Below are 22562 nucleotides of genomic sequence, written 5' to 3'. Positions count from 1 at the left end.
TTCTTAGCGGGTGTTGGCGATTGGCATTCTTCACAATTTTCCTTAAAAAGAAGGGGCAAAGTTAATATCTAAATAATTTTCCCATTTTTTACAGAAAGAAATTTATTAACTACAATTTTATTTAGAAAAGTATCGCATTTTAGTAAAGCAAAACACACATATTCTCTACCCCTAAATTTAGGAAAATTAACCCACCCTAAGTCTACCCTCTCATTTAGTTAATCTTGAGTTTTATTCAGGCGAAAAGCATATCTTACTATCTTTTATTCAAATGTTATAGCTAAAATCAATAAATGACGAAGAAGCAATTAAGGTAAGAAACAATTATCTTTTCTATTTTGTCACTATTAAAAGTGATAACCCCCTCCCCAGCAAAAAATCCTGGATTCACGCTCCCCTCCCGGGACTATAAAAGAAACTTTATCGAAAGAAAGCTTGAAAATAATCTGTTTCTCTTCTCCAAAATAGCACATTGCATCTGCGCATAATTATTAGAATTGTCTCAAAGTGTTTTAATTTTGACCGGAGAAACAGTTCCTTTTGACTTTGGCTGCTGCGTTCGTAAACACAGAGGGAAAAGGGTGACAGCTAATTATAGGCCTCGCGCCGGAGAGCCTTGTGTCAAACCAGAGTGGGTTAATAGCAACAGTGACGGAAGTCAGTGGTCGCTTTTAGCTAGGATATAGAACACTTAAAATTGCATAAATTTAACGAAAAGATAATTTTTTCTTTTTGCGAGAATTTGGGATTGTAAAAAAAGGGTGGGGGGGGGGGGGGCAAAGGTTTTGAGGGTGAAAGAAAATATTGTATGTATTTAATTTTGACGGAGAAACAGTGCCTTTTGAGGGGGGCTGCCGCGTTCATAACCACAGCCGAAAAGGGTGATAGATTATGAGACAATCGATGACATAAGGATATAAGTATAAGCTTAGGTTAATAACAACAGTGACGGAAGTCAATGGTCGAGTTTATCACTGATAGAGAACACATAAAATAGCATAAATCTAACGAAATGTTAAATGTTTTTTTTGCGATAATTTAGCTCGTAAACAGAGGGGGAAGGAAGGATGGGGTTTACGTAACGAAAAAAGAGCGTATTTTACACTTTTTATCGAGTATAAACATCATATAGGGACGTTTGTATAGGGGTGGGGGTTTACCCGAATAGAGGAGAGGGTGACCACTGAAAACAATTTTATTTTGAAAATAAAAAATGAAAACAGAACTTACATTGCTAATTGTGGCTGCCAAGGCTTCAAGTTCATCAATAATTTCATGTGTTCTATCCATTGTGTTCTGGAAATTTCTGATAATTTAATCACATTGCATGCCCGTTATATACGAAATCTCAAGGGTGAATTGTTATGTAACGGGGAAATCATATGTAACCAGCCCTCTGATTGGCTGAGAAGGAGGATGTATCCGATTCGCTGATTGGCTGAGAAGGATGCATGTGATCTAACTGTTTCCGGGAAACTCATAACATTTGGCTTGAACAATAACATCAAATACTATTTCTGGATCATCCATAAAACAGACATGAAAAACATCAAATATATTGGACAACACACATATCCATCCATGAAAAAATACATAAATGTGACAATATCTCTTTTTATCAAATTCTCACTGACAAAAACCATTAAACATTCATAATTTGATGTTGACATCCGAGAAAAACATCAAATAATCGACCAACACACATAACCATCCAAGAAAACATACATAAATGTGACAAAGTTCATGTTTTTCAAATTCTCATTGACAAAAACCATAAACCGAGTGGTTCTCGTGCCAATATATGGTGTTAAAAAAAGTTGTAGGTGGCAGCAGGGTGTTCTCGTGGGGGTATAAGATAGCTTTCTACTAATATATTTTCAGTCTATAGTTAATTACACTATTAATAAATAAAATAGGATACCCATTTCCAAAAAGTATGTCCTTGATAAAGTTTAATTCTGCTGTGATGTCGGAATCAGAACAAATATTTAAAGCACGATCGACGAGGGATATTACGACGGCTCTTTTAACTTTTGGGGGTGGTTTGATTTAAAATGCAAATATCTATTATTTTTTGTTGGTTTTCTATAAATATTAAAATTGAGTTTATCGAAGCTACGAATAACTAACACATCTAGGAATGGGATTTTATTTGCGATTTCGATTTCTAAAGTAAACTGTAAATTTCTATCGTATGTATTAAGGTGATCTAAAAAACCCTTAAGCTCATTTTCCCCATAGTTCCAGAGTGAAAAAGATATGTCCCCAAAAGATATGTTACCAGCAAATTAATGGCTTAGCGATGGGCGTGCCCCTCTCCGGGTTACTGGCGAACATTTATGTGGACTTTTCCAACTTTAGTTTTTCCAACTTTAAACGGTGTAATTTCTCAGAAAGTCTTTGTCTAGAAATCCTAAAAGCATGCTGAAAAGAATTTTCAGCAATAGCCTTAATTTGATGAAAATCAGCATAAGAAAGCGTACATAATATTTCTCGCTCTAGCCTGAAAATATCCTGAAATAACCGGTAGCGCTTGCTTTTGCAGTCGCTAATAACATGATTTTAAATACCAAACCCTATACGTTCTGTAAATTGCCGTTCGTTACGTGTGTTTAAGTGAAGTGAAGGTCGTATTGACTTGACTCTCTAATAATCCACCTTTTGTCCCAAATGCGTATCCTGGTCCTGCTGTAATAAATCTCAGCTCCACGCCCCTTACAACAGAGCAAAATCAGGTTCTGTCGAAAGGATTGAAATTTTCTATAACCCCTTCGAAAATACCCTATAGTGAAACTATCGCAAACACAGAAGGGTCTTTTCATGACTCTAGTGTGGATATTGGAGAGATTGTTGAGGTTAGAGCACAATTTGTTGAAATTTTGTTGGATTCGCCTTCTATTAATAATCCAATTTTAAAATTTTTTAGTAAAAATGAACACTTGGTCTTACACGCACTACGTAAAGATCATTCCAGGATTATTACGAAAGCCGATAAAGGCAATACTGCAGTTGTATTAGATTCAGATGATTACGACAAAAGTCAGAGAAATTTTAAATGATTCTAACTCATGTGAGCAATTAGCTACCGATCCCACAGAAAAATTTTTCCAGGATGTCCGAAAAGGGCTTTCTTATCTAAAAGGAAAAGGCGAATTACAGATCAGTTGTACAAAAGGTTTTACCCACGTGGATGCACGTCCTCTCGCTTTTATGGTCTTCCTAAAGTTCATAAGCCCGGTAATCCACTTCGACCCATTGTTTCTTCTGTTAATTCTCCTACAGAAAAAATAGGGAAATTCTTATCAGTTGTATTTCGCCCACTAATTCAGGCTTAAAAATTCCGCTGATTTTGTTTCCAAGGTAAAGCAAGTTTCGGTTAAACCAAATAAAACAATTGGCAGTTTTGATGCAAATTCAATGTATACCAATTGTGATCCTCAAAAGGCCGAACTAATTTTGGAGCAAAAACTTAATTTTAACCCATCTATATCAGAAAAATCTACTCTTTCGCTTACAGCCCTTTGTAACAGAACTTCTTTTTGCTTCCATTATAGAGGCATTTTTTATAGACAGAAATATGGGCTCTCCATGGGTGCCCCACTTTCTCCAATACAGGCTGATATCTTCATGAAAGACCTTGAAGAAAGGGCTATTTTACAAAGTTTTTGTAAACCTTGTTTCTTGATTCGTTTTAAAGATGATATTTCTAATCCGGAGGAGCATAGTGACGAGTCTTCTAGGTTTTTTCTTTACTTCCTCCATTTCTTGGATGCAAAACTCGAATTAGTTCAGAAATAAGAGGTAAAGAGACATCTTCCTTTCTTAAATGTTCTGGTGCACCGAAATGATTCATGTTTCGAGTTTGGTGTCTATAGAAAAATCACACATAATGACAGTTACTTAAGTTATTCCTCTAATCATTCTCCTGCTCTGAAAAGAGGTGTTGTCAATCCTCTAGTTGATAGAGTATTGAAAGTTTTTTCAACACGATTCTTGGATTTAGAGCTTAACCACCTTAGAGATATTTTATTTGGGAATGGTTATCCAATTAGTTTAATAAATTCTGTGATTGCAAAACGCATTAAAAGATTATCAGATAGTTCCACAGAAAACACAAATCAAAGGGAAAATTCAGTTTATCTTGGTCTCCCATACGTTAAAGAGGTTTCAGACCACATTTCAAAAAATTTAAGGAAAAATAACATTTACACTTATTATGGACCCAGAAAAACTATCAGGTCCCAAATTTATCAAGGTAAAGACCCTATCCCGATAGGTGAAAACTCCGATGTCTACAGAATTCCTTGTTCGTGTGCTTTTTGGTATATCGGAAGAACTTATCAGCGACTAACGGATAGATTAACTCAGCACTCTAGTTCAATTAATAATACACTTAAAAAGCGAAAAAAAACATAAAATTTTGACTCTGCCGTTGCAGATCACATATTTGAAAAACCAGACCATACTATTTTGTTTAATCAAGCTAGCCTAATTTCGCATGACAAAGGTATTGTCCAGCACTACAGAGAAGCTGTTGAAATTTATAAATACCAACATCTAGGTCTAGCTTTAAACAGACATTCTGGTGATTTAAGAATAAACGAGTCATATTTCGGTTTTCTCAAAAGAGAAGCCAATACTTTAGTAATCCCTGGAATAAACCTTTAACCACTTTCTCAGTCATCTAATCAAACACGCGAACAACCCCTTAGGTCTCAAAGGGTGTCTGCAAGAAATGCATTAATTAAAATCCGAAATCAGATGATATAGTTCTCCAACTTAGTTAATTGCTGGTTCGTTTTGTTTTTGATTGAATGAATTGCTTTCTTTTCTTTGTCAGTTGTTCACTAGTATTCGTCGATTGACTTGAAGAAGGTCAATTACTGATCATATTGACCTTCTTCAAGTCACAAAAATTACTCCTAATTATAAACTGACACAAATTGTAACTGGTCACTGTAAATTAAATTCATTTTTATGTAGAATTAATAAAAGCGATTGTTCCAATTGTGATTGTGGTGACGAGGAGACTTTATATCATTATCTGTTTGAGTGTAAATTTTTTGAAAATGAAAGAACTGACATTCAATTTAGAATACAAGGGTTTTATTGCTCTAATAATTTTAATATTAATGTTATCTGGTTCATTAAAGGGGTTGAGCATGCCATTTTCGAATATTTGAACCAAACAAAGAGACTAGATATTGCATAATTTTTTTTCCCCTTCATTTAATTACTATTAAGTGCTAATAATTGTTGTCAACTTATTGTTTTTCCTTTTCCATATTTCTGTGTGGTGTTTAGTATTTTGCTTGTGATTTTCAGTTTTTGATATTTTATGCTACATTTTGTAGATTAGATTGTGAAATACTCTGTACGGGTTTAGTCACTGAATAAAATCATTCATTCATGGCAGTTCATATTTTTTTGGATTTTGTGCAAATCACGGATATTGGCGAATAACTCGCTTTTATGGTTGTTAGGTAATTGGTTTTAATTCTTTTAATTTTTTGGCTTTTATTGAATTTTATTCATCTTTTAAGTTTTTGGTTTTTTCTTTGGTTTTTTGGTTCTTTCAAAATTGACTTTCCGCGTTTTTTTTTCGTTTTTTTTTTTTTCTTAGGCAATTTACTTGGATAAATTATTTCGTTTCGCGCTGAAGAAGATAGGCGTTTGTCCTCTCGAAATATTCACTTTGTTTTTTCAGTATTTTCATTTGGCCTATAAAACCCCCATTTTTGCTCGTTTTTCTTTACTTATGTATTTATAATTAATCCAAGATACAGCCCGAATCCTGTTGAATTCTAAGGTAACAGGAAATCACAAACCATTATTTTTTATACTTAATTCTTCTAAGGTAGATGTTGAACTTTGAGGAATTCTTGATTGTATACAAAAATCCAACCTAAAAAGTAAAATTATAAGCTATGAAGAATTTTTATGGCTTTAAAAAATTTAGATTTAAAGTAAATTTAAGTTACTTTAAGAAATTTTTTGAACATTAGCTCCACAGAAAGCATTTAACCCTTCAAGAGTAAAATTAATCCCATGGCACTTTTAGCTGGAAGCATTCTAATTCAAATATTAGAAATTGGGGAATTTAGGTTTAAAATTTCAGAATTTTTTTATTGAGAATTTTGGAATTTTCAGAAAATATTCAAACCCCAAAAATACTATTTAAAAAAATCTAGTTCTGACTTCCATAGAACAATAATATTCACCACGCTTCCAAAAACTTTAGAAAATGAAAATAAAAGCTAGAATGGATTAGAAAAGTACCAATATTAAAATGTATTATGCAACACTGGAAATATTGCAATAAAGTTTAGCTGTTATCCAGTATACAACTCTCAAGAAAAGAATTGACAAGATAACGCACATGTTTCGTTATTCTAAGCAAAAAAAAAAAACAAGCAAAGTAGAAAGCTCTAAAACCGAAGAAAACATATAACAACTTTATTTTAATTATTATGTGTTAAAATAAAAGGTTTTGAGGAGTTTTAGCTTATAAGATGAGTCCAACCTGTAAAAAATAAAACTCCAGCTTTTAAAAAAAAATGCAACCCACGAAACTAAAATTGTAAAGTATAATGCTTTTACACTCAGTTATTCTATTTTTACAAGGTACAAAATCTTGAGTTTGATTTTGTAAAGTTGCGTTGTGAAATTCAACAAATCTTTACTTTACTGAAATCAAACAATTCTCTTAAAAAATTGAACCCAACCTTTGTAGAAAGGTTGCACAATAGCCACCATGCGAATGGCGTGAGGCCTCTAGACATCAAGCTTGAAGTATGCTCAATGGTATATTGAATTGGAGCTACAGATGCTTTGTGGTTGTTTTTAAATTCTTTTGGGGGAAAGAGAAAGAAAGAAAAAAAGAAATTAAATGGATTAAGGATCGATGTGTATGTATTTAGACATTAAACTACGGAAAGTAAGTCTATTAATCAAAACAATCTTTTAGGCCAGCCGTATGGGCGCTGAAGCTGTATTGGCTCTTATGGAAGCGGAACCAGAAACTGAACCGTGCGTTGTTTCATTAGACGGGAATCTGGCCGTTCGACTTCCCTTAATGGAGTGTGTAAAAAAAACGCAAGTGGTATCAAAAGCTATGCATGAACAGAATTGGAACTTAGCTGTTCAGCTAAGAGGAAGGTAGCGTAATTAAAAAAAAAAATATTATGGTATTATTTTTTATCTTTTAATGCGAAGGTGCGACAAACAGCAGAGAATGCTTATGCTTTGTGGTTGTTTTTATATTCTTTTGGGTGAAAGAGAAAGAAAGAAAAACAGAAAAGTTAGAAGGCTCTTAAGTTTAGGGATGGATTTTTGGTTGAGATTTACTGTCTATGACTTTCAGCAAAAATCATTAATTTTATTCTTTTAGTAGAAATAATAACTTTTTCGTAGAAATCAACAATTAAGAGTATTTCCCTTTGGCACTTATTTTGTATAGATCAGTTTTAAATTTAAACTATTTATAAATTGGTCTTTGAAATAAATTTACGTTAGTAAGATTTGTCAAGGAATCTCCCCTTGTCAACAATGTTTTCTGGCGCAAATTGATTCTAATTTTTGTAATGTATTTAAATAGATGTTTTTATAATTCAAAATCAGTAAAATAAATTAGGTCTCTTTTTAACAAGTAAAATATAAGAAGCTAAATTTTTTTTTTCGAAGAAACTTTGTAACTTGGGGGTCAATACAAGAAAACTCTAATGAGTTTACGGAACTCAGACTCCATTTTTGTTGTGATTATTTGGGATGAAATGATGAAACTGGGAAATGATTGGATAAAGAAAAGCACATGGAGATCACCTTATACGAATCGAGTCCAAATGTTTGCCAAATCAAATTAGACAAAGACAAGACAAGTTAAATTTTCCATGAATCACACGAACAGTAATGATTTGTCTAGATGAAGTCAAAACAAGTAAAGATAAGTTGCAGGGACTGGAATAACATTGCTGTTTACCAATTTTTTCGAGTTGAAAAAATGTCTAGCTAACTGTTTTTATTTTCGCTTTTTACATTATTGTAAACCATCATTATAAGTTATATTATTGGATTCTAATAGAGATATTCTTTGGATTTCGTATATTGCGGCAAACTGTAGTGTGTGAATGCTACACCGTTTTACCATGGTCGTCTTTTACAGGCTGAGAAACCGTTGCACTAGATGGACTGAACTTGCCATGAAGAAACTACTAAAAATTTGATTTTGAGTTAATGGTAAGAAAGATATAGAGAATGTTAAGATTTTGGGAAATGATTGGATAAAGAAAAGCATATGGAGATCACTTCAAATAGCTAAATAAGTTTCTAATGCAAGGTGTTGCTTGTGACCTAAAGAAGCAAAGAAAATTAGTAGGGCCGAAGCTGATGTAGCAAAAAGGTTTACGGGTTAAACAGCCTCCTCATTTCTTTTCTTTTATTTTTTGAATGTTTTGGACAGTCGAGAAAAGAAGAAAGAAAACTAATGCAAGAGCTCTGTTACAGTCAAAGGTTTTATCATACTGAATATAAATTATAATAACCAAATATTTCTCTATAATCATATAGTTTCTTGCAAGAGTTTGCCCACTTTCAAAAACTGTGCACATCAGGTGGCTTTCTCTTTGCCTGGTGAAAGTGGTGAAACTGAGGTATTACAGGAAAGAAGCATGCCAAGCATGGCGGAAAAAATGACATGTGTGGTGGAACAAGTTGATCTTTGAAATTTACATCAGATGACAAAGAATAATTAGCCTATCACTTTGACAGGTTGAATTTTCCTTTCCACTGATGATAGTCTGACGGACACCCCAGAAAATGCTAAAAAATAGCCCCAGGAAAGGCTAAAAAATAGCAGTCTAGAAATTAAAGTTTACAGTTTTGACCCCTCCCTAACTCCCATATGGCAGAGCATATCTAAATCCATGACTGACGATCTCTTAAAAGCCACTAGAATACTTTGGTTGTATTGTTTGGAGAAGATAAAGTCGAAAAGTGAATTGTCAAGGTATGGATGATAACCCATACAATTCAAGCCATGCACAGCTCAACGCCGTGACTCACCCCAGAAAAAGAACAGCTAAACCATCTCACAAGCTGCCCAGTTGAACTCTGCTTTATGCCTTTTTGGAAAGCTGAAACTACTTTGGAACTACTTGAAAGGTGGATTGACTTATGTTTACGGGGTTTGGTATCGTCTTTTCTGAAACCGAAAGATTCTGGCTGTCGAAACTTTGGAGTTTTATAATTATTAATCTTATTGATCACTGCAAATCCTTAAGTCTAAAAAGGTTTCCAGAGCCTACCATGAAAAAAAGTGAAAAATAGATTTTTATATAATAATAATATTTCTGTGATATGCTCTTTTGAAAATTCAATTTCGTTTTATAGGAATTTTGCAAGAAATCTGGAAACGTATAAAATGTTGACTCGATTGAAGCCTCCTAAACTGAGTCCCGAAATGACTCAACAAATGGTAAGAATCTATTTTATTTTGTATCTAATCTTTTAAAATATCCCAAGGACAAAATTATACTTAAATCTATAGGAGAGGGAGGAAGAATACAAAGAAAAACAATACAAGTGGGATACACAAAAAAACAAAACAACAGTGGAAAATTCCAGAAAATTACGAGGGGGAAGTTGAACTAAATTAAGACTACGAATACACAGGTTATCAAAAAGAGATATCAGCAATGTCGTAGCAACATCTAATTGTATTAAATTGAAACTTCCTGGATTTCATGTGGGGGATGTTCAAGTGACCAAACCGCAATACGTTAGTACTACTGCTTATAATAGGGCTATGACTAGTAATACTAGTCATAAAACTATTACTACTATCTACTACTGTGACTACTATTCCAACTATCTCTAAGGGTATGAAGACGAAACTTTTATGGAATACTGAAGGGGAAGTTAAACTGAATCATATTTTTGGACTGTAAAGATGGCATACAGATAAAAAATGACTTCAGACTTGGAAAATCCCCATTACTTAGCATCCCATTTCCCCGTTGTTTCAATTATGTATCATCACCTTCTGACATCACCAAGGGCGGAACTGAGGTACTAAGTTGTGGGATATTTGAATTCTGACTTCAGTTTCAGTCTCTCTGAACTTGAACTAAGGGGAAACGATCCTTCAATTACATATTTTTTTCAATCACACATCATATTATAATACCACAAATTGAATTTTATCCCTTCCAACCTCACCTAGGCCGGATATAGGGTACTCATTAATGGAATTATTCTATTCTAATGTCATTTATGGTTCCCCAAAACTTGAATAAATAGGAAATGACCTTTCTATCCACCAAATACTACACAAATTATGATTCTGATTTTTTACCCCCAAGTGACCTTTCTTGGGTTGAAACGGGGTACTAAGCGGTGAGATTATTCAATTTTGATATCATTTTAGGTCTCCCTAGACTTTAATTAACAGGAAATGACCTTTTAATCCCGAAAATATTGTGGAAATTTAAATTTAAGATTTTCTGCTCTTTTTCCTCTTTTTTACTACCACTTTTTACTACCGCAGCACAAAGCTATCCTAGGCCAACACAGCTTCTTACACTTCTCTTCCATCCCAATCTTTTCAAAGCCTCCCATTTTACACCTTCCCAGGGAATTCCCATTTCCCTAAAACAAATGAGATCTAAAATCTTTAAATACCTTGTTTTGGCTAATATTTATAAATTGATTTCGCTGTTGCTTCCAAATTACTGATTACGAATTACTTCTGGTCTAACCATGAAAACGGTGCATTGATTAGAAATACCGTTCTGAAGACGGTTACAGAAAATATTTTCTTATGAAATTTTGCCGTTTTTCTGGAAAACAGTGTATTTGAAGAAAGCTTTTGCATTGGATCTTGACTGGTATTGTACCCCTGCTTGTGTGGGAATTTTTTTAGGAAAGGGGCACAATCTTGGAAAAGCGCTAAATATAATTGATTATATAAATATAAAATAAAAACTGTAAGTTACTCAATATTTCATGGGGCACTCTAGCGGGCCCTTAAAGACTCATGAATTAGGATGTGTGCTCCATGAAAAATATACTAAACATTCGGATTGATGAAAATATGTACACCAGATCACATAAAAAATAGGAAAGAACGCCAAATATTTTAACTATCATTGTATTTATCAGTGGAGCAATACGAATAGAATATGACAAACTAATCGGAAGAAAGGTAGAAATATTTATTGTCCTTGGACAGCTTCCTTTGTCATTGTTTCTTATCATATTTTTTTTTTCTCCTTGCAACATTGTCTTAAAATTACTGGATCGAGCAGGTCATTCGCGGTTGGGGTGAGAATATGTCATAAAAAAAAAATTTAAAACAATGGGAACTTCCTGGGAGGGTGTAAAGAGGGAACCTTTTAATAGATTGGGATGAGGGATGAGCGTGTGTAGCTGCTTCGGCCTCAGGTGGCTTGGATCTGCGGTGAGCTGTTAGTTGTAGTAATAGTAGTAATGGTAGTAGTAGTAGTAGCAGTAGTAGTAGTAGATAATTTCTTAAACCGAATTGGCCTGACATAACATAAAGGAAGAAAAACGAGCTAAAATGGGGTTTTTAAAGGCCAAATTTAAATACTGAAAAAACACAACAAAGCGAATATTTTGAGAAGACAAACGCCTCTCTTCTTCAGCGCGAAACGAAATAATGTATCCAAGGAAATTGCCGAAGAAGAAAAAAACAACAAAAAACAAACGCGGAAAGTCAATGTGAAAAGAACCAAAAAGCCAAAGAAAAAAAACCAAAAATTTAAAAGATGAATAAAACTGAATAAAAGCCAAACATTAAAAGAATTAAAACCAAATACCTAACAATCATAAAAGTGAGTTATTCCCCAATATCCGCGATTTGCACAAAATCCAAAATATTATGAACTGCCATCGAGGGATACTAGCGAACAACTGAGAAATAAAAGAAAAGAAAACAATTCATACACTCAAAAACAAAATGAACCAGCAATTAAATAAGTTGGAGAACTATGTCATCTGATTTTGGATTTTGATTATTGCATTTTTTGCAAATACCCTTTGAGACCTAAGGGGTTGTTCATGTGTTTGATTATATGGCTGGGAAAGTGGTTCAAGGTTTATCTCAGGGATTACTAAAGTAGTGGCTTCTGTTTTGAGAAAACAGAATATGACACATTTATTCTTAATTCACCGGAATCTCTGTTTAAAGCTAGACCTAAATGTTGGTATTTATAAATTTCAACAGCTTCTCTGTAGTGCTGGACAATACCTTTGTCATGCGAAATAAGGCTAGCTTGATTAAACAAAATAGTATGGTCTGGTTTTTCAAAAATGTGCTCTGCAGCTGCAGAGTCAAAATTTTCTGTTTTTTTACACTTTTTAAGTGTATTATTAATTAACTACAGTGCTGAGTTAATCTATCCGTGAGTCGCTGATCAGTTCTTCCGATATACCAAAGACCACACGAACAAGGAATTCTGTAGACACCGGAGTCATAGGCAGTGCGCTAGTGCTGCCTAAGTGAAGAACGATGTGGGCACAATGTGTTTTCTGTTGTTTTTTTTCTTCAGCCGGGCACTTCGTATAGAAGGATTTGTCTTATAAACTTCAAAAAGGGATCATTCGACTAGAAATTGGAGTGGCTAGTGCCCTTTTTAATAGTCGAAAGTTATTGGAGGACAACTAACCCCCCCCCCACGCCCATCCTTCTCCCAAACACATCCAATCAAATTTTGAGATAACCATGTTCAACGTAGTTGATTTCCAGATAGAAAATATATTTTTGAGGAGGACACTCCCCCACAACCCTCAGGGTAAGGATTATAAGTTATACCCTGGGGGTATATAAGGTTTTTATTGAAATCTTTGTCGTAGAAACTTGGAAAAGGGCTCATTCAATTTGAAATTCAAAGGGATAGTACTCTTTTTTTAATAGTCGAAAGTGATTTAAGGGCAACTAACCCCCCTCTCATGCCCACCTTTTCCCCAAACACATCCAATCAATTTGTTTAGATAGCCGATTTACTCAACGTAGTTGAAAGTTTTGGAAATTAGGTCTTTAAAGATGACAACCCCTCCCCCCACAGGCCTTAGGGCAAGGGTTATAAGTTATGCCCTGGGGTATATAAAGCTTTTATTGAAAGTGTCGTCGTAGAAACTACAAAAGGGCTCATTTAATTGTAAATTGAAAGGGCTAGTGCCTTTTTTAATAGTTGAAAGTGATTGGATAGCGACTCTCACGCCCACCATTTTCCAAAACAAATCCAATCAAAATTTTGAGATATCCATTTTGTTCAACGTAGCTGAACGTTCTGGAAATTGGGTCTTTTAGGATGATAACCCCCTCAGAGCCCTCAGTGCAAGGGTTATAAGTTATGACCTGAGGCATATAAAGTTTATATAGAAAGTCGTTGTAGAAATCATAGGCAGCACGATTGGACTGTCTAAGCAAAAACTGGGGAAAATCAAGAATGAGACATAAGATAGGGACTAAGTAAAGAGGAGGACACTCCACCACAACCCTCTGGGCAAGGGTTTTAAGTTCTGCCCTGGGGGCATATAAGAACGATGTTGGCACAATGTATTATTTATTAATTTTTTCCTTTAGAGCAGGGCACTTCGTATCGAAGAAGTTGTCGTAAAAGCTTCAAAAAGCACTCATTAAATTTGGAAATTGGAATGGCTTGTGCCCTTTTTAATAGTCGAAAGTGACTGGAAGGCAACTAACACCCCTCTCACGCCCGCCATTTCCCCAAACACATCCAATCAAAATTTTTAGATAGCCATGTTGTTTAACGTAGTTGAAAGTTCTGGAAATTCGGTCTTAGAGGATGACTACCACCCTAACTGACCTTAGGGTAAGGGTTGTAATTTACTTACAACCCTTATATTGCAACACCTTATATTGCATATAAGGTGTTTATAGAAAGCGTTGTCGTTTCCAAAAGGGCTCATTCGATTGGAAATCGAAAGGCCTAGTGCCCTTTTTAATAGTCGAAAGTGATTAGAAGGCTTGACATTTTTATAGTAAAGATCGAAGTAGGTATAATGTATTATTTTTTGTTGTTGTTGTTGTTTAGACCAGGGCACTTCCTATCGAAGGAGTTGTCATGGGAACTTCGAAAAGGGCTCATTCGATTGAAAATAGAAAGGGCTGATGCCCTTTTTAATGGTCAAAAGTGTTTTGAGGGCAACTAATCCCCCTTCCACTCCCACGCCCACCCTCCTAAGCCAACCCTCCCATTTCTGCTCTTAAAATTTAACCAAATCAAAATAGCGTAAGTGTATCCAAGCTATCAAAGAAAGTAAACAGATTTTTTCACCCCTATGCATAGGAAAAGTAAACCCCTATGCCATCCCAAGGCCAGAACAAAATTTGCACTTTCCTTAAAAAATACAAATGAATGTGCATTGTCAGTTTAATATACATATACTGATATTTAGTAATCAAAATGTTAATATTATTTGATTTATTAAAGTTATAAAAGTAAAAACATTTATGTTTTTTCAGTAAAGTACAAATTTTGCTCTGGCCTTGGGAAGGCACAGGGGTTTTGCGCCCAACCTATGTTAATTTCTGCTCGTTTTGAGTTTGAATCGGTTAATTATTGTAATTTCTGTTCGTTTCGGGTTTCATTTATTTATCAATGCTGATTTGTTATAGTTTCACGCTTGGTAGATTATTTGATTTTATTTTTGCTCAATTTTTTGTTTAATGGAGTTCTTTACTTTTCTTTGAAAAACTTATTTTGTTGAAAAAGTTTTTTAAATTAATTAAAGTAAAGACCCTATCCCGATAGGTGAAAACTCCGGTGTCTACAGAATTCCTTGTTCGTGTGGTCTTTGGTATATCGGAAGAACTGATCAGCGACTCACGGATAGATTAACTCAGCACTCTAGTTCAATTAATAATACACTTAAAAAGCGGAAAAAAACAGAAAAATTTGACTCTTCCCTTGCAGAGCACATTTTTGAAAAACCAGACCATACTATTTTGTTTAATCAAGCTAACCTTATTTCGCATTACAAAGGTATTATCCAGCACTACAGAGAAGCTGTTGAAATTTATAAATACCAACATTTAGGTCTAGCTTTAAACAGAGATTCTGGTGATTTAACAAATAAACGAGTCATATTTCGGTTTTCTCAAAAGAGAAGCCGATACTTTAGTAATCCCTGAAATAAACTTTGAACCACTTTCCCAGTCATATAATCAAACACGTGAACAACCCCTTAGGTCTCAGGGGGTGTCTGTAAGAAATGCAATGATTAAATCTGAAATCAGATGACGTAGTTCTCCAACTTATTTAATTGCTGGTTCTGTTTGTTTTTGAGTGAATGAATTGTTTTCCTTTCTTTTATTTCTCAGTTGTTCACTAGTATCCCTTGATGGCAGTTCATAATTTTTAGAATTTTGTTTAAATCGCGGATATTGGCGAATAACTCGCTTTTATGGTTGTTAGGTATTTGGGTTTAATTCTTATGATTTTTGGCTTTTATTGAATTTTCTTCATCTTTTAAGTTTTTGGTTTTTTCTTTGGTTTTTTGGTTCTTTTCAAATAGACTTTCCGCGTTTGTTTTTTGTTGTTTGTTTCTTCGGCACTTTTCTTGGATACATTATTTCGTTTCGCACTGGAGAAGAGAGGCGTTTGTCCTTTCGAAATATTCGCTTTGTTATGTTTTTTCAGTATTTTCATTTGGCCTTTAAAAACCCCATTTTTGCTCGTTTTTCTTTCTTTATGTAGTAGTAGTAGTAGTAGTAATAGTAGTAGTAGTATTAGTAGCAGTAGTAGTAGTAGCAGTAGTAGTAGTAGCAGTAGTAGTAGTAGTAGTAATAGTAGTAGGTTTAGCATTTATTGCTTTTAAATTAAGTTGACTAATTAACGTCAACATAGAAAGGGCATACATCATTCTGTGTTATATCTGAGAATGACATTGGTGATGTCACTGAGGGAGAGAAGCTTTCTCCCCTCCCTTCCAGAAGATTCTTGGAATAAACCTTGTAAATCTTGACTGGTGTGGTCAAGTCCTATTATTCAAAATATGTACTATTCAAGAATCTTCAGGACTTTTACTCAGGAAATCTGCCATAATTTTGTTCAGGGAATCTACTTGAACTTGACAGAGGGTTTGTACCAGAATTCAGCTCAAGCAGTATATTGCAGTTCGATGCAGTAACGGAACTTTAGTAATGGGATCACCCCAAATTTGCTCAAGAAATCAGCTGGAATTTGGCTAGGTAATATGTCAGAGCTTGACTTGACACTGAACAGTGTCCACTATGGGGCTATCTTGTGTCTGTGGTATCTTGTGTATTCTTCTTCAACGCCGTTTCTCCCACTCAATGTGTCAATTTCGTAACCGGTTTGTGACAGATCTACCAAAGTCTGTGTCTTAGCGTGAGCGTTGACTTCTGAGAAAAGTCCAACTAGGTCTATATTCTCTGCTTGGAATGGAACAGTAAGATCGTTAGTCTGGTCAACAAACAGGCACACAAGGGCTGAAGTTTTGACAAAATATAGATTTTGATCTATAAGAAACTGTAAGTTAAACTTCATTTAGAGCAATAGCGCTGAGTTTTGGGTGGCGCAAGTGCCATTCATGTTTATAATATTTTTCTGGGTTTCAAGTTTCAGTGTCACCCTTTTTCTCAATTTTGGCAACATTCTATCATATTTAATACTTTAAAGGATAAACCATTCATTTTGCCCCTAAGGAGTCTTATATTTATTTTTTTCTGAGGAATGAGGGTGTTCTTTACTTGAACAGGATGGTCAAAATAAGGATCAAGATAAACAATGTAAAATAAAATTGGCATCACAGCTTAATATTTCAACTCAAATTCTAATAGTGTTTCCAAGCGATTCAGTACAAATATGTAAGGACTATTGACTTGGAGGTAGTGTTGAAATATTTAGCGTTTTCTAACAGCTTTCTTCTTCATTATGTTTTATCATTGTTTTTAATTGCAGCCAACCAGAGCGGTCATGGAAATTTATCGGATTTTTATTACTCTTTAAGTCTTGGTTGGATCAGCTGCTAAGTAAACTAGCTAATTACTTAAACAACAAGTAGAAAAATAGGAATTTTTTTTATATAAGACAGTGCAATGCAAATTTAAATTAATATTTCGACCCTACATCTGAGGGCCGTCCTCAGCAAAATAAATGAAGAAAAAACAAATATAAAAGAACTCACATTAAAACACAATCTGTAAACCTAAAATATTTTCTCAAAACAGTCCTAGCATCATTACTTCAGAGAAGTGCAACCAGGACTGGTACATCAAGCGAAGTGAAAAAGATAATTTATTCAAATGGAATACTAAACATTTACAAAAAAAAGCTCTTACAGCTAATCTTCCCTTTCTGGCAGCCCGCCTAGAAGGTCTATCCGTTACAGGTTGAGTGGTATTGTTTACTGTTTTTTTAATATCTTTAGTTAAATTATTTTTAATTAAATTTGTATAAAAGGCATTAAGTGAATATTCCCCTGAATCCCTAAATAAAGAAATATAACTGTTTATTTTGATTCTAATTTCAACTGCCTCTCGAACAACCAGTTTTATGCCTAAATCATTGCTAATAAGCGAAAAAGCATTTTATGGCAAGGATTATCAAAGATATGACTGCTTAAAGCAGAATCGAAAAAAATATTTGTACTATTACAATTTAAGGCTTTAGTTATGTCATCTTTGTGCTGTTGTAGGCATTTTTCTAAATTTTTATGGGTTCTAGTAGTTGCCACAATCACATGGTATTTGATAACTCTGTCATTAGCGAGTAACTGGCGTTATGTCTTTACCAGAGTTTAGGAAGTTCAGGATTTTTAAATGATTTGTAAATACTACATAAAGATTATTTTGTGGGCTCTCTTTCTTTAAATTTGTAATGACTTTTGGAATATAAGGAAGATAAATTATATTTAAGGGCTGGTTAGGAGCTTCACATGGTAAAAGACACTTGATTCTATGGGAATGTCTTGCCAGTCATCGGATAATTGTATTATTAATAAAGACAATAGTCTAATCGATTCCAAAAAGTATGTCTCTAATAAAGTTTAGTTCATCTGTGATGTGAGATTCAAAGCAACTGTTTAGGGCACGATCGACAAGAGATGTAACAACAGCTCTTTTAACATGTGTGGGGGGGGGAGGTGATTTTATTTAAAATGTTGACATCTGCTGTTTTGTGTGGGTTTTCTGTAAATTGTAAAATCCAGTTTATAAATGCTACGAATAATTAATACATCCAAAAACGGTAATTTATTTTCAATTTCAGTTTCTAAGGTAAACTGTAGATTTCGGTCCAATGTAATAAGGTGATCTAGAGAACCCCTAAGTTCATTTTCCCCATAATTCCAGAGCGATATTACAACATCCATGTAACGTCCCCAATAGATATGCTTTAAAAATACGAATTTAAGGCACAATTTTCAAGGTGTTCTACATAAATATTCGCTAATAACCCAGATAGAGGTGCCCCCATAGAGAAAACCTTTATTTGTTGATAAAAATAATTATGGAACTCAAAATACATTGAATACTTATTACAAATTTTGACTAGGGACACTAAATGCTTGCCATCTATTCCTGTTGTTGAATCTTCTATTAAATGATAATTTTCTTCTATTTTATTTGTTAATAATTGGTCAGATATTGCTACATCAATATTAGTATACATAGAAGCTATGTGAAAACTTGCTATTGTATTTTCTAAAATGATTGCATTCTATAGTTTTTCCATTAGATCTACCGAATTACTTATGTACGATTTTTGGGAATAGAGCAAAGGTTTTAAGACAGTGTACAGCCATTTTCCAATATTGGAAGCAGGGGCTCTCATCCATGCTACAATAGTTCTTAAGGAAATGCCTTCGTTATGTAATTTTGGTAAACCGTAAAATTTTGGACAAAAGCTAACACGGGGGAGAATTTATTATATAATTAATTTAAAAAAAAAACTACCGAAAAATTAGTTTTTTAAAACAAAAGTAAAGGCCATTTTAAACTTAAGCTCAGAAGATACAAATACCTGTTAAAATTCAAACTCAAAACGACCAGAGATTACTATTAAAGAATAAATGAAACCCAAAACGAACAGAAACTAAATAAACAATCATAGCAAATAACATACAACAGGTAATAATTTTAATGAATAAATAGATCTTAAAGCGAGTAATGCTTAGATTGAATATAAAAATGAAGCTTAAAACGAAAAATAAAATTTGCTATTGAAGTATAAATAAAACTTAAAACGAACAGAAAATAAATAAACAACCAATGCAAACAAACATACAATAGATATTAATGTAAATGAATAAATAAATCTTAAAACGAGTGAAGCTTGAATTGAATATGTAAATCAAGCTTGAAACGAACAAAAATCACTTCAAACAAGAGTTTGAGTATCGCCTCCTTCTCTCACTGTATAAGTCTAAAACCTACTGCGTCATTGGCGCTTTACTGAAAACCAATTACATTACAAATATTTTCTCTTGTACTTGAAATTGAAAATAAACATTAAAATTATAGTAGAATTTTGAACTATTAAGCTTTCAGTAATTTATATCATTGTTCATCAAACATTTAAATTAAATTATTATTTCTGTCTAAAGTTGTTCAAGACGAATATAGTTTCAAAGCAAACAAGAGTTTGGATACTGCCCATTTCCTTAACTGTAAATAAAAACCAAAAGCCTACGGCGTCATCGGCGCTTAACTAGAAACAAATTGTATTAGAAATTTTTTCTTTTCTAGTTCTTGGGGAAAAAAGGATGTGTTTTCTGGGGGGGGGGTGTTAGTTGCCCTCGGATACCTTTTGACTATTAAAAAGCGAATTAGAACTTTTAATTTCCAATCAAATGAGCCCCCTCTGAAGTTTATTCGAGCACCCCTTTCATAAGAACCATATACGCCCCCAGGATAACACTTACAACGCTTACCCCCCGGGCCCTGGGGAAGGGGGGGGGCTGTGTTGACACCAGAGTTTTTGTTATTTAATTTTTGAACAATTAAAAAAAAAACTGGGTATCCCAAAAATTTGTAGTGGATGGGTTAGGTGAAAAAAGGGCGTGGCGGGGAGGTTAGTTACCTTTAAATCTCTTGACTCTTAAGAAGTGAACTAGAACTTTCAATTTCTAATCAAATGAGCCCTCTATGAAGTTTATACGAGCATCCCTTTCATAAGAACCATACATGCCTTTAGGGATGACTTAGAACGCCTTCCCCCGGGTGCTGGGGGGTTGTATTGACAGCAGAGTTTTTCTTATGTGACCTTTGAACTATTTTTAACAAAATGTCTATCTCAAAATGTTCATCATATGGGATTGGAAAAAGAAGGCAAGGAGGGGGGGGGGGCTAGTTGCCCTTGGATTTCTTTTGACTATTAAAAAGTGAGCTTGAACTTTCAATTTCCATTCAAATGAGCCCTCTGCAGTTTATACGAGCATCCCTTTCCTAATAACCATATATGCCCCAGGGCATAACTTACAACGCCAGCCCCTTGGCCCTGGGGGTTGTGTCGACACCTGAGTTTTTTTATCTGGCTTTTGAACAATTTTTAACTTAATGGCTATCTCAAAATTTTTGTCGGATGCATTTGGGGAAAAAGGCGTGGGGGAGCCAGTTGCCCTCCAATATTTTTTGAGTCTCAAAAACCGAACTATAACTTTCAGTTTCCAATCAAATAAGCCCTCTTTGAAGTTTATACGAGCACCCCTTTGATTAGAACCATATATTCCCCAAGGGTATAACTTACAACGCCTGCTCTCGGGGCTTGGGGGGCTGTGTTGACCCCGGAGTTTTCGTTATATGGTCTTTGAACTATATTTTAAGAAATGGTTATCTCAAAGTTCTTATTGGATGGTTTTGAGGAAAAAAGGGGGGAGGGGGCTAGGTGCCCTCAAATCCCTTTTTAGTCTTAAAAATTCAGCTAGAACTTTCAATTTCCAACCAAATGAACCCTCTTTGAAGTTTATTCGAGTATCCCTTCCAAAAGAACCATATATGCCCCCAGGGCACAAATTACAACGCCTGCCACCGGGCCCTGGACGTTTGTGTCGACACCGGAGTTTTGGTTATATGATCTTTGAACTATTTTTAACAAAATAGCTGTCTCAAAATTTTTATTGGATGCATCTGGGAAAAAAGGGCGTAGGGGGAGGGGGACTAGTTACCCTGTGATATCTTTTGCCGCCTAAACAGTGAACTAGAACTTTCAATTTCCAATCAAATGAGCCCTCTCTGAAGTTTATAGGATCATTCCTTCCATAAGAACCATATATGCCCCAGGGCATAACTTATAACCCTTGCCCTGAAGATTATGGGGGGAGTGTCTTGCTCAAAGATATAATTTCCAGAACTTTCAACTACGTTGAACAACATGGCGATCTCAAAATTTTGATTTGATGTGTTTGGGGAAATGGTGGGCGTGAAAGTTGTGTTTGTTGCTTTCCAATCACTTTTGACTATTAAGAAGGCCACTAGCCATTTAAATGTCCAATCGAATGAACTCTTTTTGAAGTTTCTAAAACAATACTTTCTATAAAAACCTTATATACCCCCCGGGCATAACTTACAACCTTTGCCCTGAGTGCTCTGGGAGGGGGAGGGGGGGAGAGGTTTGTCATCCTCAAAGACCCAATTTCCAGAATTTTTAACTTCGTTGAACAAAATGGCTATCTCAAAATTTTGATTGCATGTGTTTGGGGAAAAGGTGGGCGTGAGAGAGGGATTAGTTGCCCTCCAATCACTTTCGACTATTAAAAAGGGCACTAGCCCTTTGAATTTTCAATCAAATGAGTCCTTTTTGATTTTTTACGACAAAGGCTTCTATAAAAACCTTATTTGCCCCAAAGGCATAACTTACAACCCCTGCCCTGAGGGTTGTGGGGAGAGTGTCCTTCTCAAAAACATAATTTCTATCTAGAAATCAATTATGTAGAACAAAATGGCTATCTCCAAATTTTGATTGGATGTGTTTGGCAAAATGGTGGGTATGGAAGGGGTGTTACTTGCCTTCCAATCACTTTTGACTCTTAAAAAGGGCACTAGAGCTCTCCATTTCCAATCGAATGAGCCCCCTTTGAAGTTTATTCTACCACCCCTTCCATATGAAGTGCCTCTGGGGAAAAAAATAAATAAATAATAATGATAATAATAAAACATTGGAGCCGTATGGCCTTTACTATAGGCAACGCTATAACGTTGCCTCTAATTGTGGGGTGATTTTAGCATTTGGTTTTAGATTCTTTAATTCAGTTATAATTTTATTCGTAAACTTATCAGTATGATCGTGACTCGTGGTAGTATATTTTTTTGTCTTTTAAGCGTTAATAAATTTTGTTGTCATAATGCAACGTATCCATGACAACAAGTAAATTGGTTTTGTCTGCTTTTGTTATTATAACAGATGGGTCTAGACCCCGGCACCACGCCGGCACATCAACTGAACGCCACCAACGAGATACCCAGTTGATCACCACCAAAGTGTTGCAACGCAGCCGCTGCGTCACCAGCACACTACCACCAGCAGAGGCGACGGCGTTCACCTGACTTTGAATTAATT

The 22562-nt window shown here is 34.8% G+C and overlaps 1 protein-coding gene across 1 annotated transcript in view; it reads left to right on the top strand.

Annotated features, from left to right (window-relative positions):
• The window catches only part of LOC148939448 (ATP-dependent 6-phosphofructokinase-like), a 255175-nt gene that overhangs the window by 119723 nt on the left and 112890 nt on the right, over window positions 1-22562 (top strand). Inside the window, exons 5-6 of the mRNA XM_089107083.1 lie at window positions 6968-7158; window positions 9388-9472. Coding sequence (XP_088963209.1) covers window positions 6968-7158; window positions 9388-9472 — 276 coding nt within the window. The remainder of the gene's footprint in view (window positions 1-6967; window positions 7159-9387; window positions 9473-22562) is intronic.

Source organism: Artemia sp. Qi Xiang Cuo, chromosome 21 (assembly GCF_049724085.1).
Source record: "Artemia sp. Qi Xiang Cuo chromosome 21, ASM4972408v1, whole genome shotgun sequence".
NCBI lineage: Eukaryota > Metazoa > Arthropoda > Branchiopoda > Anostraca > Artemiidae > Artemia > Artemia sp. Qi Xiang Cuo.
Note: the sequence above shows the minus strand (reverse complement) of the source record. Positions and strands in the feature narration are given on the sequence as shown.